This window comes from Pleurodeles waltl, chromosome 7 (assembly GCF_031143425.1).
Source record: "Pleurodeles waltl isolate 20211129_DDA chromosome 7, aPleWal1.hap1.20221129, whole genome shotgun sequence".
Taxonomy (NCBI): Eukaryota; Metazoa; Chordata; class Amphibia; order Caudata; family Salamandridae; genus Pleurodeles; species Pleurodeles waltl.
Genome location: NC_090446.1, coordinates 1,502,360,215 through 1,502,373,874, shown reverse-complemented (window position 1 = coordinate 1,502,373,874; position 13,660 = coordinate 1,502,360,215). Strand labels below are relative to the sequence as shown.

The following is a 13,660-nucleotide window of genomic DNA, read 5'->3' as shown; positions in this document are numbered from 1 at the left end:
ATTGAACACAAAACTAACCTTGGATGGTGATCATAGGTAAACGTGCCAGCTATATGTCAAAACCTTCTGCGAGGTGCGATATAGTGTTGCATGCCATTGATTTTGGTTTTTGACATTATTAATGCATTTTTTACTTTATGCTTTTCCTGCTCTAATGAACAAATCTAACCACTCTGCTTGGGTTCTGAATTCTAGCACTGGAAAAACCCTCTATTCTCCCATCACTTTCTCATTCTAGGAACTCGGAGTGTGCAGCACACATGCACAGTTGGAAAAATATGGTGAACGTTGCTCCATTGTTATGCCTGTCTCAAGGAGGCATCTTTTTGTAGCTCAGATGCTTGTCTATAAATATTAGTAGATGGGTATTTGCGTCAAAACCCATGGGTAGGTACATGGGAATCCAGAGTAGTGCAAAGTAGCACAGAAAGATAGTTTGTGTTACTTTAGGCAACATTCCAAGGCAAATTATGATTTGCTTAGTAATTACCACCACAGCACATCATGCTGGATTTGCGCCACTTTTGTGAGGCAGCTCTGACTGGACCAAGCACCCCTTGCCCCTGGGGACTGGCTGGCAATGCATCCCACAGGAGATGCAACTTGCTGCACGCGTGCTTCACCATGGTCTAAAGCCCTGCTTCTTCTGTTGCCAAAAGGCATGAAAGGCTCCTTTTAAGAATTAGGGGTCCGATTCACAAAGGAAAACTTAGACTAAAAGTCTAAGGTTACGACTTTTGGAATTCACAACAGTAAGTTATGAGTAATACCTTTACGTCTGCACTTGGGACAGAATCTCTGCACTCAGGGTAGAATCAGAATGTCTACACTCGGGGCAGAACCTCTGCCCTGAGTGTAGAGATTCCACTGAACACCTGGAGTCAAATCTCCACACTCGGGACAGATCTCAGCCCCAAGTATGGAGATTCGACCCCTAAGTGCAGAGATTCCTCCTGTAGTGCGTACGTAAAGATGCTACTTGTAACTTACCTTTGTGAATGCCAAAAAGTATTAAAGTTAGTCTTTTGGTCTAAACTTAGATCAAAAGTTTAACTTTACCTTTGTGAATCAAGCACATTATGTTTCTCTAAATTGCAGTAGGTTGTCAACTTATGTACTATCACCTGACAGTATGCTTTTCAGAAAGAAATCAAAAGACTCTCACAATAATTCTATAACTAAAACATTGAAATCCTACATCCCTAAATGCATTTTGTTCAAAATGAATAATTATGACTGTTTATTGGTATTTATAACGTAAAGACACATCTGAGGAGCAAGGGATTGCTATACATTAAGACTTTCCATATGTTTGAATTGAAGAAGAATGCTTTACAGGTTTTTGCATCATATTTCATATCTTTTCACTTTTTAGGCACAAAGGGATAAGGTAACATGCCCAGAATCACATGACTTTCTGCCAAGTGCAGGAGTTGGATTTGAATCCAGCTCCCCATGTAATAATGTCAGTAGCTTAGCTAATGGGCACATCTCCTACCCTCTCTCTTAGGACTCATAGCTCATCGCAATATTGCACAGAACCCACCCCCAAACTGGCTTCAGTGACCTTCTGCTTGCCCCTCTGTTTCCCCTTAGAATAGCTGCAAAGTGCAACTAAATTCTTACAAATTGAATACAACATTTAACATGTGTGTGGGGCTTCCTTGGAATAATGCAGCCTTGGAAGAGATCTGTGTTTAATCACAGGTTTGAAACCAATGATGTTGACTAATCTTTTATGCTTCTGAGGTAAATAAAATTAGAACATCGACTTGGCTAACATCTTATCTAACTCTAGCACTAAAAGTTTCTTTGGAATGAACTTGCACTCAGCAATTACACCTAGGCCTATATCACAGATTGGGTGCACTGCAGCCTTGCAGATTGGGTCAATGCACACTATTGCAAACTCTGACATTCACCTGCTGTGGGGGTTGCAAATAAAAAAAAGTTGGATCTGCTCTTCAAAGCCTATAGTCTGCATTTTACTGTGAATGCAGCATCTCAGCCTGTCTTAGGGATAAAGGTCCACTGTAGATGAGTTGTTGGAAAAGACCATCTTTTGTGTACTATTGCCCCAGATGGGTTGCCTTAGTTGGCAAATACCTTTTGTTGGCATGGGACTAAACATTTCTCCTGTTAACCAGTGGTAAACTGCTTATGATCTTTCTATGAGCATTGTAACATCGGCAGACAACTAATTGGCTAATTCATTTAGTTATAAGTCTCTACTATATTATACTTCATGTACCTAAGGCCAGTCATTCAAATGTCACAACTGGCTCTCTCATTGAAAAACACTGGTTCAAATTATAACAAATTACAATGCCTAAATCAGTTTGGGAGCAGCTAGAAACATGATGAAAAACAATAATAATTTAAAATCTAACTTAATGGTAAAGTCGGATTTTTTAATTACTATTTTGGAAATAACACTTCTAGAAAGTTGTAATATTTCTGCCTAAGCCAAACGCACTTTTTTTTCTGTGTCCAGAATCACATGACCCCTGTTGGCTTCCCTGGAGAGCTATCTTATGTGTGTTGCTCCCACCTAGTGGACAAAGGACTTAAATGTGGAAAGGGGTATTCCTCTTCTGAGCAGGATGGCCTAGTGGCTGTCCTAAGCCCCTGCCCGAGCTTCAAAGGGTAGCGGTTGACAGCTGACAGCTCCCACAAGCAAAAGCAAACATAACTGCACTTTCAGCAAGCAGAAACTGTCAAACAGCTGAGTTTTCATCTGCAAATATGAATGCAGGGAAACAGATTAAAACATTGCTCCCACAAGCAGGAAGCTGCTATTTCAAGCAGCTCCCTACTTGCAGGAGCAATGCCGGTTCTGTAGGATGTGAGGAGTCAGCGAGGACTGCAGGGGCCTTCAGGTTCTCCCCGAGGTCCTGTAACTCTCTCTCAGAAAGGGATGGAAGAGAGAGAGAGAGATTGTTTTTTAATCTTATGGCCTACTAAGAGGGCTATTGGAATTATGCAGCACGGGAGGGCCAAATTATGCAGCATGGTTAAGTAAAATATGCTGCAAGATAAGGCACATTATGCGCCATATTTTGTGAAAGTACTATGTCATAATTTTTTAAGCTTGTTAACACTGTATAGGCATTAGTTGCACCTCATTAGTACCAGTTAAACACCTAACCATAGCAATAAGCTACAGAAAGGTGACCAGTCAACCTTTTCAATGGGCCTTCCACTGCGCAACAACACATGTTGCAGCGATTTTAGCAATTTTTGAACCATTTCAGCTAAGAGCAATTTTTTTGGTTAAAATCTGTAGATCTCCTAATTCCTGTGGCCCTGCCTACTGGTAAAGCTACTGGACTCTCACTCAGTGGCAGAAGGATCAAGTCCTGGTATTTCAAGCAATGTGTCTGTTTATTTACTAGTGTTTTGAATGTTAAACAATATTAGTAATGTACTATTAAAGTTCTTTTCACAAAACCATTGGTTTGAATGTCAAAGTTATGTCTGGATGCTACATACTAAGGAGCCATCTATGGACTTGTGGTTAAGGTCTCTGACCCCCACAGTGAAGGCTGAGGGCTCCAGGCTTAAGAGCTGAATTAAGAGCCCCTAGTTCCTCCTTGCTCCACATTTACGTCATTTTTTTAATGATAATGTGGTCCAGCAAGGCCAAAATCGCAGCACCAAATTTACAAAGTGGTGCAATGCATGCAGTGCACCACTTTGTAACCCGTTAAGCTACATTATGCCTGCACCAGGCATAATGTATGCAAAGGAGCATTTCCCCATTAGGGGGGGGGGGGGGGCGAACAAATGGTGCAAAGAAATCAGAGATTTCTTTGCATCATTTTTTAAGATTTGCGCCACTGTTGTGGGAGCAGGCGTTAGAAGGATAGAAGGAGGCACACCATTGATAACAATCGGCCTCAATGGGCTTTGCATGATTAGCATAAAAAAAAATTACGCTAATCCTGCAAAGCTCAGAGTTAGCGTCAAACATTCTGATGCTAGTTCCCTAAGTACCACCATGACGCGCTGTATATACGGCGCACACATGTTGGCATTAAGGGGGACACTAAGGGTCTCAAGAAAAGTGGCGATGCACTAAGCGCAGCGCCACATTTCATAAATCTGCACCATAGTGTGTCTCTAGTCTTTTGCCTAATTTCATTTCTTTTCAACTTAAAATGTTTAAGGTATATACTGAAAGGTGACCTCACTCTTTTTACTTTTCAATTTGTACTAAAACATATCATTCTAACTATATAATTTATTAACATTTACAAAAACTCTCTGGGTGGTTACAGGAAGTTAGCCGCAAGGCCTGGCCACAGGCCAGTTCTTGTAGTAAACCCCTGCCACTTACAGCCAAAGGTTGTGGACAGTGTGAGGTTGGTTGGTTACAGAGGTGGGATGTAGGACCTGGCTGCAGGCCAGGCCCTTTTGCCAATGCCTGCCACGTACGGCCAGAGGCTGTACACAGCACAGGTTTGGGTGGTTATTGTGGCTTGGCTGCAGGGCTTGGCCACCGGCCAGGTCCTGTGGTCAACCCCTGCCACGCACAGTTACTTTGTTATAGGGGCTTGGCTGCATAACAAAGTAATGGGCCCGTTCAATCGCGAAACATGGGGTGAGGCGGCCTGCCGGCATCCAAGAGCGGAACCAGTCCTCCAAGGACTTGGCTAACATTTTATCCATTTCTATTACCAAGTGTTTCTTTGGAATAAACAAGCACTCTGAAAATACACCTGTGTCATTATCACAGATTAGGTGCATTGCCACCATGCAAATTGGGTCCGTACACCCTATTGAAAACTCTAAATTTCACCTGTCCTGTGGGTAGCAAATTAGCAAAAGTTGGATCTGCTCTTTGATGCCGCCAGTCCCCTACTGCTGGGTTGTTGGAAAATACCATTTTGTTGGCTGCAGGACTCCACTTTACTCTAATTTACTCCTGTTAACCAGTGGTACAGTGCTTGTGTTCTTTTTCATAAGCAATATGACACTGGCATTCAACTAATTGGCTAAAGTAATTTATTTATCAGTGCATGGTATATGGTACTAAATGTACCTAGTGGCTGTAAATCAAATGCCACAACTGGGTGGCAGCGTCCAAAGTTATTTTTCACAGTGGCAAGACTGACTCTCAAAGAAAAACACTGAAATACATTGTAACAAATTATGATGCTTAACTTCAGTTTGGGAGCAGTTAGAAACATGATTCAAGGATTCATAAAAATAAAATGTTATCACTTAGTTAGATTTTAAATTACTATTTTGGAAATGGCATTTCTGGAAAGTTCACAAAAATCAATAGGATAAGACAGAAGCATTACAGAGCTTTCACTCCACTCGCCCCCAATCAAAATGTCATAAACATCAAGAGTGAAACCTTTCCATGTATTTATCAAAGGTTGCTTATATAGGAACCTCCAAAAAGTTTCTTTATACTCTAGCCAGCTAGTTTCTAGCAGTTATTGCCTCTGGTGTACTAACAGGGGCGGTTCCTCCACTAGGGCGCAGGGGCCTTACCAGCAGTAGGATCTGCAAAGCCTTTATAGTAAAAACATAATAAACTCAGTTTATTATGTTTTGACTATAAAAACTGGTGGGCCACAAGCGTGACTGGGACTCAATGCGCATGTTTGTTTGCTCGGCCATCTCGGGCCAGCCAAACATAAATGCACAGTATGGTCTCTCCAACCAGGCACTGCGTTGCCGAATTGGGGAGACCAGGCAGAGGCTCCCAGTCTGCCTGGGAACACCCTGGCTGGGCGCTCTCAGCAAATCCTGATGCTGCTTTGAGCAATGTCAGGGTTGGCTGCAGAGCAGGCCGGGAGCTTGTGCCTGCACTGCGGAGGAGAGCAGAGCAGATGGAGCAGCGCGGCGCAGGAAGAAGGTACGTTTATTTAATTTTTTTTGGTTTCCCCACCATGTGCTGCGCAGCCCTGCCACTTTTCCCCCCCTTGAGCTGTGCCTGTTGTAATAGCTGATAGCATCACCATTGGGTCTTTTTTTATCTCCATGAAAAACCACCAGTTATGGAGGCATGATGGGATCTGCGAAAAAGTGCAGTGAAAGTGCATTAAAATTACCTCTACGCCCAGTTAAGTTCCTCATTTACTATGACTAGGATAAGGTAGAAAGAAAAATAGTGTGATGTGATGGAACACATTGCATTTGCTGGGCATGCAAAAGCCAAACCCCCAATGTACCACGCCGACAGACACGGCGGTAATGACCGTCACAGCGGTAATGAGACTTCACTCTCCAGCCTGGTGGCCGTCACTTGCCTGCCTGCTTGTGGGATTATGACCCCGCCTACCGCCATGGTTTTCGTGGCAACCATCCCGCCGCGAAAACCATTGCGGTAGGCACTATCATTGAGAGGGAATCCCTGCCCCCTCCCATCCCCAGGTTTCCCCACCTCCCTTCCTCTCCAGAGCCCCACCCTTGATACACGCCCTTCCCTTCACACACACACACGCACACACGCATAAACACACCCATTCCAACATTCATCCATGCATGCATACATCCATTCACACACAATTACATACAAACACGCAGACACGCATTCACACAACACAACATACACGCACTCACACATCCATACATGCACACGTCATTTAATTTCTGCAAGCTTTGGATGATGTTTTGGGTCAGCCTCTTTCATTGATAGTGTGCCAGAAATCAGTGGTATCACACAGCATGATGCCCCCACCCCAGCAGAATGTGGTGAGGAGCTTTGAGTCTGACACTGTTTGGGTGACTGCAAGGGCCTGGATTCCACCTAGGATTCAAATGCCATTCACATTTTGGATCATCCTAAAGGACAGTCATTTGGTGACTTCACAGTCAGTCATCATGAGTGATGTCATTATTCATCTTTATGTTTGAGTCTGTTCAGAGATGGACAGTTAGAGGCAAAAATAGTTTGCTTCTTTGTGTTGATGCAGTACAAGAAGGACCAATGAAGTGATGATCATTGATATCTCCTATTGAAATGCTAAATTGGCTTCACCCCTTTTCACCAAAGAAACTCACACATGCAACTAGCAAGAAACTAGAGGGCAGCTTTACAAGTCCATTGTGTCACCTTAGAACCACCATAGCATCATCTTTATGACCCTAAGCGGCAATAAGATGGCAATTATCTGGCTCCATAATTACGAAGTGGTCCAATGCATGCATTGTGCCACCATGTAACACATTACGCCGCATTATGCCTGCGCCAGGCATAATGTATGCAATGGGGGTGTTCCGGCGCAGGAAGGTCCAAAAAATGTGGTGCATTGAAATTGACAAGATTTCACTGCTACATTTTTTCAGTCATTTTGAACACCTGCTCAAAGCAGGGTTAAAATGACACACCCATAATAATCTATGGGCTTCACTGTGCTAGTGTCAAAATGTTTGAAGCCAGTGCAGCAAAGCGCAATAACTGCATAAATTCATCGCAACCATGGTGTCATTATGGGGGCAAGGGAATGATGGGCCACTTTCTTGTAAATCTGTCTCTAAGTGCACTTATTAACAGAAACAGTGAAGGATTCTGCAGTTCAAGCTTTCCTCACAATCACATCACAGCTATCTGTAGTGCAAGCTTCCCTGAGCCGGTACATTACATGCATCTACAGTCGAAGCTTCCCTCAAACAGGTAAAGTAAAGGTGTCACTGGCGAAGTGGTGTGAGCTTTCATCACACACAGAGCAGTGGAATTACAAGCATTTCAAGCATGTAACATACAACAGGTGCCATTAACCTGCTCCTCGCACTCAGTGGGTGCAGTAGATGAATTCTCAGTGTCACATTCCCTCTCATGGGAAAACTTCATTCACACAATCATGTGCAGTACAAGCTTCCCTCAGACACAGAAAATGCATAGCAGGGGTCCAATACACACTTCCATTACACATACCTAATTCAGGAATGGTACAATGTGGGCATGATTCACTCACAGAGCAGGTACACCATAGGTATCCATAGTACAAGGGACCCTCCAAGACAGATTGGGTAGAGTACGGGCATATGCTGTGCTAGCTTCCCTCCAACACACAAGTACAGTGCGAGCTTTGGCAGTGTAACTTCCCTCACTATTGCAGTTGGCATAGTACAGGGTGATTGCTTTCCTCTAGCACAGCAGGTAAAGTACATGCTTCTGTATACAAGGAAGGAGTGAAGTATGGGTAGAGGTGTACAGTTCCATTACACATACTGGATACAGGACTGACAAAAGACAAGCTTCTCTCATAGAGAGCAGGAATAATGTAAGCATCTGTTGTGCAAGCTTACCTCACACAAGTGAAGATGCAGTAGAGGTATTTACAGTGCAAGATTCCATAACACACAAAAGATAGAGGAGTTTCTCACACATGTCACGTTGAGTACAACAAATCACACTTACCTGCCATGGGATAGGTACCTCACAGAGCAGGTGTAGGAAATGGATGTTCATCTTGTGGAAAACATCCACAGTTCAAGCTTCCCTCACACACCATGAAAAGGTATTGCTGGAAAATGTTAATTCAGAAGTCGCACTGGTAACACAGCTGTGAGCTTTGCTCCCAGAAGGAGAATCTGCAGTGCAAGCTTCCTACATAACATTTAACACACATAGGGCCAGATGTACCAAGCATTTTTTCTAGACGCAAATGAACTGAATCTAAATGGTATTTATGATTGTTTTTGACGGTGAATGCGGTTGTAAAACAATCGCCGTTAGCACCAATTTCAAATTGGTGCTAAGCCATTAGCAAAGGGAAGGCCTTCCCCTTTGTGAATGCATGTGAAAACGTTTTTTAAGAGCAGGTAGTGGCCTCACGGACCACTGCCTACTCTTAAAAAATGAAACTGAAACGTTTCATATGTTTTTTTTAATATTAATGAGGCAGGTCTATTTGCGACCCACCGGGAATTGCAAAAGAAACTCAATGGAGTTTCTTACATTGGAAATTCCGATTCGCATGGAATCGCAATTAGGGAATCACAATTCCAAATATAGGTACATGTGGCCCATAATGTAGACATCATTAACAGAAGTGCACTATTCCATTACACACATCAGGTAAAGCTTTGGTAACTCAAGGTTCAAACTTTTTTTTTTTTTATAAAGTTGTATTTGATTGTAAAAGTTACATCAACAAGTGTGACAACAAATGACACTGATTTGTAATACTAATCAAAATACAACTGACATGTATAGATTGTGGGCCAGAGTAAGGAAATACAGTTTGTAAAAACGAAGGGTGTACCTCGATGACCAAAACACAATTTACAATGTTGTATTAGTTACAACTTTGGCAAAACTCTACATGGTGTCTTTACCCTTCCATGGGTGGCACAGGTGAACTCAGTTTAATGCAACAGTGATAAATGTGAAAGATAGATTATCGTAACCTATAAATATGAATGAAACATTAGCAGTCAAATTATTGAAGACAAAGCCGTGCATGGTGGGGGCACGAGCTATAGTTACCTTTTGGGCTCAATTTATGGTAAGGTCAAATAACTCTAACTATATAGCTGCTGAAATTCTTAGGTTTTATGCAAATAAATTCAGAACTTAGTTATAATGTCCCTGTAATCTATGTTTTTTAAGTGAATATATATAATGGTTATTGGTATGAAATGAACTTCAGGTTAGGTTCCGTTTTCCTGAGGATCAATTAATGAGGAGGTCAGGAGGTCATATAAAAGTAAAAGAGATGAGTATCAAGTTTGTTTCCAGTTCAGTTAAGTCTCTTGAGGGATATGTCCATAATAAGGATTTGAGATGTGACCCTGACCCTGTGATTAGTCAGGTCTGCCAGCAGATGAGTAAAAGCTAGAGAGGACAATACCAGCAGGTCAGAATGGATTCAAGTGGGGGGGACACCAGCTGGCAAGCTAAGGGTTTATAGAATGAGAGACGGAGTGGAGCCGAGGGTTTTAGTTCAGTGCATGGCCCAAGACACAAGCAGGGTGGTTAGATTTGTTCGTTAGGTTAAGAAACTTGTAAAGTTAACAATGTATCCATTTGATAACGTTTTGTACTAGTGAGTGAGATGATAAGTCTGGGGCTAAGAATTTTGTCCCTTGGCAATTAGTTTATATTTTCAACTATAGCGGCGTGTCTTGGCTCCTTTCCCAGAGGGGGCTTGGATGAAATAGTGGGGGTCCCTTTGTTGTCTGTGGACAGGGGTCCTGGGTGAGGAGACTCACAGCCTTATTTCAGTCTCAGCGCCTGTTGGTCTGCAGATGATATTAATATACAATTTGCACAAGAGGAGACACATTTCTTTCCTGCTCGACTTGCATAATAGACATGCTCCCTCTAGCTGAGAGTCACGGGGAGATGTTTGCTAGGACAACATAGCACAGCAGCTTTTTATTGACACAGAACAAGTATGTTTACCAATGATCACCGTCTGAATTTTGCTTTGCATTAAATTTGTTCAGATTTGGGGAAGTACAAATGGGTTTTTGATAAATGGCAGGTATGGTTCAGCAAGCAGTGGGTACTGGCAGGCGGGTACTGGCAGGAAAACTGCAGGTAGATGATGAAATGAAAGTACCCGGCCTCGTAAGAACTGGGCTCTTGAATCAATGAGGAAGGGGTGGGCGGCTATGAAAGGTGACTCTTTGGGTTATTCTCAATGCAAGCTTTGGAAAAGCACATGATAGGCACATGACGTATTCAGCCAGATTACAGAATGACTCTGTGTACCCACTGATGGGCGCTGCTGTGACGGTAGCAGTCAGATGACATTCCAGCCCCCACAGCAGGTTCTACATCCGGGTGACTGCCAGGTAGGAGGATTGAAGGGAGGATGTTTGCTCCTCTCTGCGGGATAAATACAGCATCCCCAGAGGTGTGGTTGGCAGAAGAGCGGGAGACAGGTTCAGGCCAAACCCCTGGTCATCACCTTGTGCCTTCCTACAGCATCATGATGTCACTCCTGGCAGTCTTCGGTTTCCTTGTTGCGGTCTTGTATGAGGGTGAGATATGGACACCAAACATTTATACTCTATTAATTCAGTATTTGCTATAACTTTCCCATTATAGTGAGTAGTTTGTTTTATGTTTATTTCTCCTCTTCTCTATATTACAACTACATGAAACATTACAGTGTGTAACAAAAGCAAAACAATTCAAATGGTACTGAAGTTTAAGAAACTTTTAACATTGATACAAACCACAATGTGTTTGTGTTGTCTTGCAGATTTATCAACTGCACTCTGTGCTCAAGTGTATATTGTGCTTGTAATGTTTTCTTGGGATTCACACAGGACTTGGAATAGCCCAGATGGATTCTCACGAGGGCAGAAAAGCAGAGATGTAAGCTTCTAAATTCATGACTGAGGTGTCTAATTGGAGTAGAGTAGTCTTGAATCTTGAAAACACAGTAAAACATAAGCATGTTTAATTAAATTATTTCTCAAATACAAACCTAACAAATGATCAATTCTCATAGCTGGAACTAACAATGGCAAGAGTTGAAAACCCTTGAAAGTACAGGCCGGATTTGCTAACACTTTTCACTAGATTTACATCACAAAAGTGACACAAATTGAGCGCAAAGTGCTGAGGTGATATTTACAAAGCAAATCACAACTTGCGTTGGAAGGTTGCCTAAAGTAATACAAGGTAGCTCTATGTGCTACTTTACACTACCGTGGGTTCCCATGTACCTACCCATGGGTTTTGATTCAAATTCCTATTTACTAACATTTACAGGTAAGAATTGATGCCAGAACAACAGTGGAGCAACTTTCTCCACATTTGTCCAACTGTGCATGTGTTCTGCACTGTACAACACACATACAAAGTTGGAAAAGTTGTAAAGCATATTTTCTGTTGTGGTAGGGTCACCTTCCTATACATAACCTATGCTAGACATAACATGCACACCCTTGCACTACGTGCCAGTGTGTGTGGGGGCATGGCACCCTACAGTGTGCCAGCCAAGGCAGAGAAGTGCTTTTCTGCTCTTTCCACTTCTCCCAATGCAGTGCAGCAACTTTTGTATCTGTGTGAAGATAGTAACTCTACCCCGAGATTCACATGGAGTGGAGATAGGAACATCCCTCTGAAGAAAAGCACCACAGGCTGCCTCAAGTGAAAACATAGGTTTTAAATGTACTTGGGTTTTTTCATCCCTATACACACTACAAGAGTATCCTTGCAATGTATTGATGGATCCAAGAAGCATTACTAATTCTTTGAAGCAGAGTTGAAATAAAACACTATGTAAGATTTCCTTAAACTGCATATAATTTCACCTCAATAAAGTCTTCCTATAGGCACTATGTGACTTATTACCTATTATTATTATCGTTCTTATTATTGATATTATTAATATTATTATTATTATTATTTTCTGGAACTCCTTCTATGTGTTTCCCCAAAAAACTTTGTATGGCTCCATTCAATGCTCTATGTCAAAATGTACCTTTATTATCATCAATATTTAAAAACACTTTTGCACTATGAGCTGAGTTACTATGCAGAAAAAAACATACAGTTTATATTTGATACAGTTTCTGGCTCAGTGGCCTGATAACCCTTAAACGTAAAATTCAGCATTCACCTAAAAGATGTTTGAAGGTTGATAGGGGAGCAGATAGGTGTTGGGAGTAAGGGTGCATTTTCAATTGCTAGGGGTTCCAGTGAGTGGAGGGAAACCGAGCACTTCTGTTATCATTCCTTTGGGCCCTGAGTTATGTAGTATTGTGTTATACTGGGTGTTGGTATAACTGGTACTAGAGCACGTAGTCACCCCAGGATATAACATTGTGCTGAAGTGTATCTCTCCTCCAGGATAGTAATTAGTTTCATGTGATGATTGATGTACAAAGAATGGGGCCCTTTGTGCCTGTGTCATCCATCTATCTCACTCTCTGCTATCTCTACTGGTGTGTAATGAAGGCATCGCTAGGAACTGGCTCATCAGTCTGTACCCTCTCCTCCACCCTCTCTCCGACTCAGTGGCCTGGAGCCACCCTGTGCCATATTGACTTCTCTGTGTCACTTTATCAGTTATCACTCTTTTATGTAATCTCTCACGGCTTGTGTGACCTCTCTCACAACTCTATGCCATCCAGTGGTGCTGTGAACTCCCACTTCAGATTCTGAACCAAGGCTTACACTGGCCTTTCTGGTCCAAACAGGCAGAATATTGCACAGAGTTTGAGTCAAAATAACTCTGTTTATGCGTTCCTTGTGGGCACCATCAACTTTGATTGAAGACTTCTAAAGGTGCAAAGATATGTGTTAACTGAGATGTGTGGGCAGAGGATTACCACAGTGCCAGGGAGTGATAAACACAAATGGGAGGAATGAGAAAGAATAAAGGGAGATGCAAATGGAGACAGGAACTGTGAGAGAAAGGAAGGAAAGAGACGGATGAAAAAGATATGTGGGAAGGAGACTGGAACGAAACTAAAACGAAAAGGTAAAAAGAAATTAGAAGCAGAGAAGGCGGTTGAGAAGTTGGAAAGGAAGGATGTTGTTTAGCGACAATAAAATGGATCTGGGCTGGGACAGTGGTAAGAAAGAGATGGGAGGGGACCTTCAAAAAAGGTAAACCAGCCTCCCGTCCCATTACAGAGGTTTCTGCAGCTCTTTATACACAATCCCCTGCTTCGTGTTCCAGTTTCTTGGCATGCATGTGCTTGACACTATCTTCATAAGAGGGATGCCAAA

The 13,660-nt window shown here is 42.4% G+C and overlaps 1 protein-coding gene across 1 annotated transcript in view; it reads left to right on the top strand.

Moving 5' to 3' along the window:
* The first annotated feature begins 10,823 nt into the window (after positions 1-10,823).
* The window catches only part of LOC138246591 (phospholipase A2 inhibitor NAI-like), an 87,296-nt gene continuing 84,459 nt past the window's right edge, over positions 10,824-13,660 (top strand). The window contains exon 1 of the mRNA XM_069201287.1: positions 10,824-10,953. Within this exon, the coding sequence (XP_069057388.1) occupies positions 10,902-10,953 (52 nt within the window). The 5' untranslated portion in view covers positions 10,824-10,901. The remainder of the gene's footprint in view (positions 10,954-13,660) is intronic.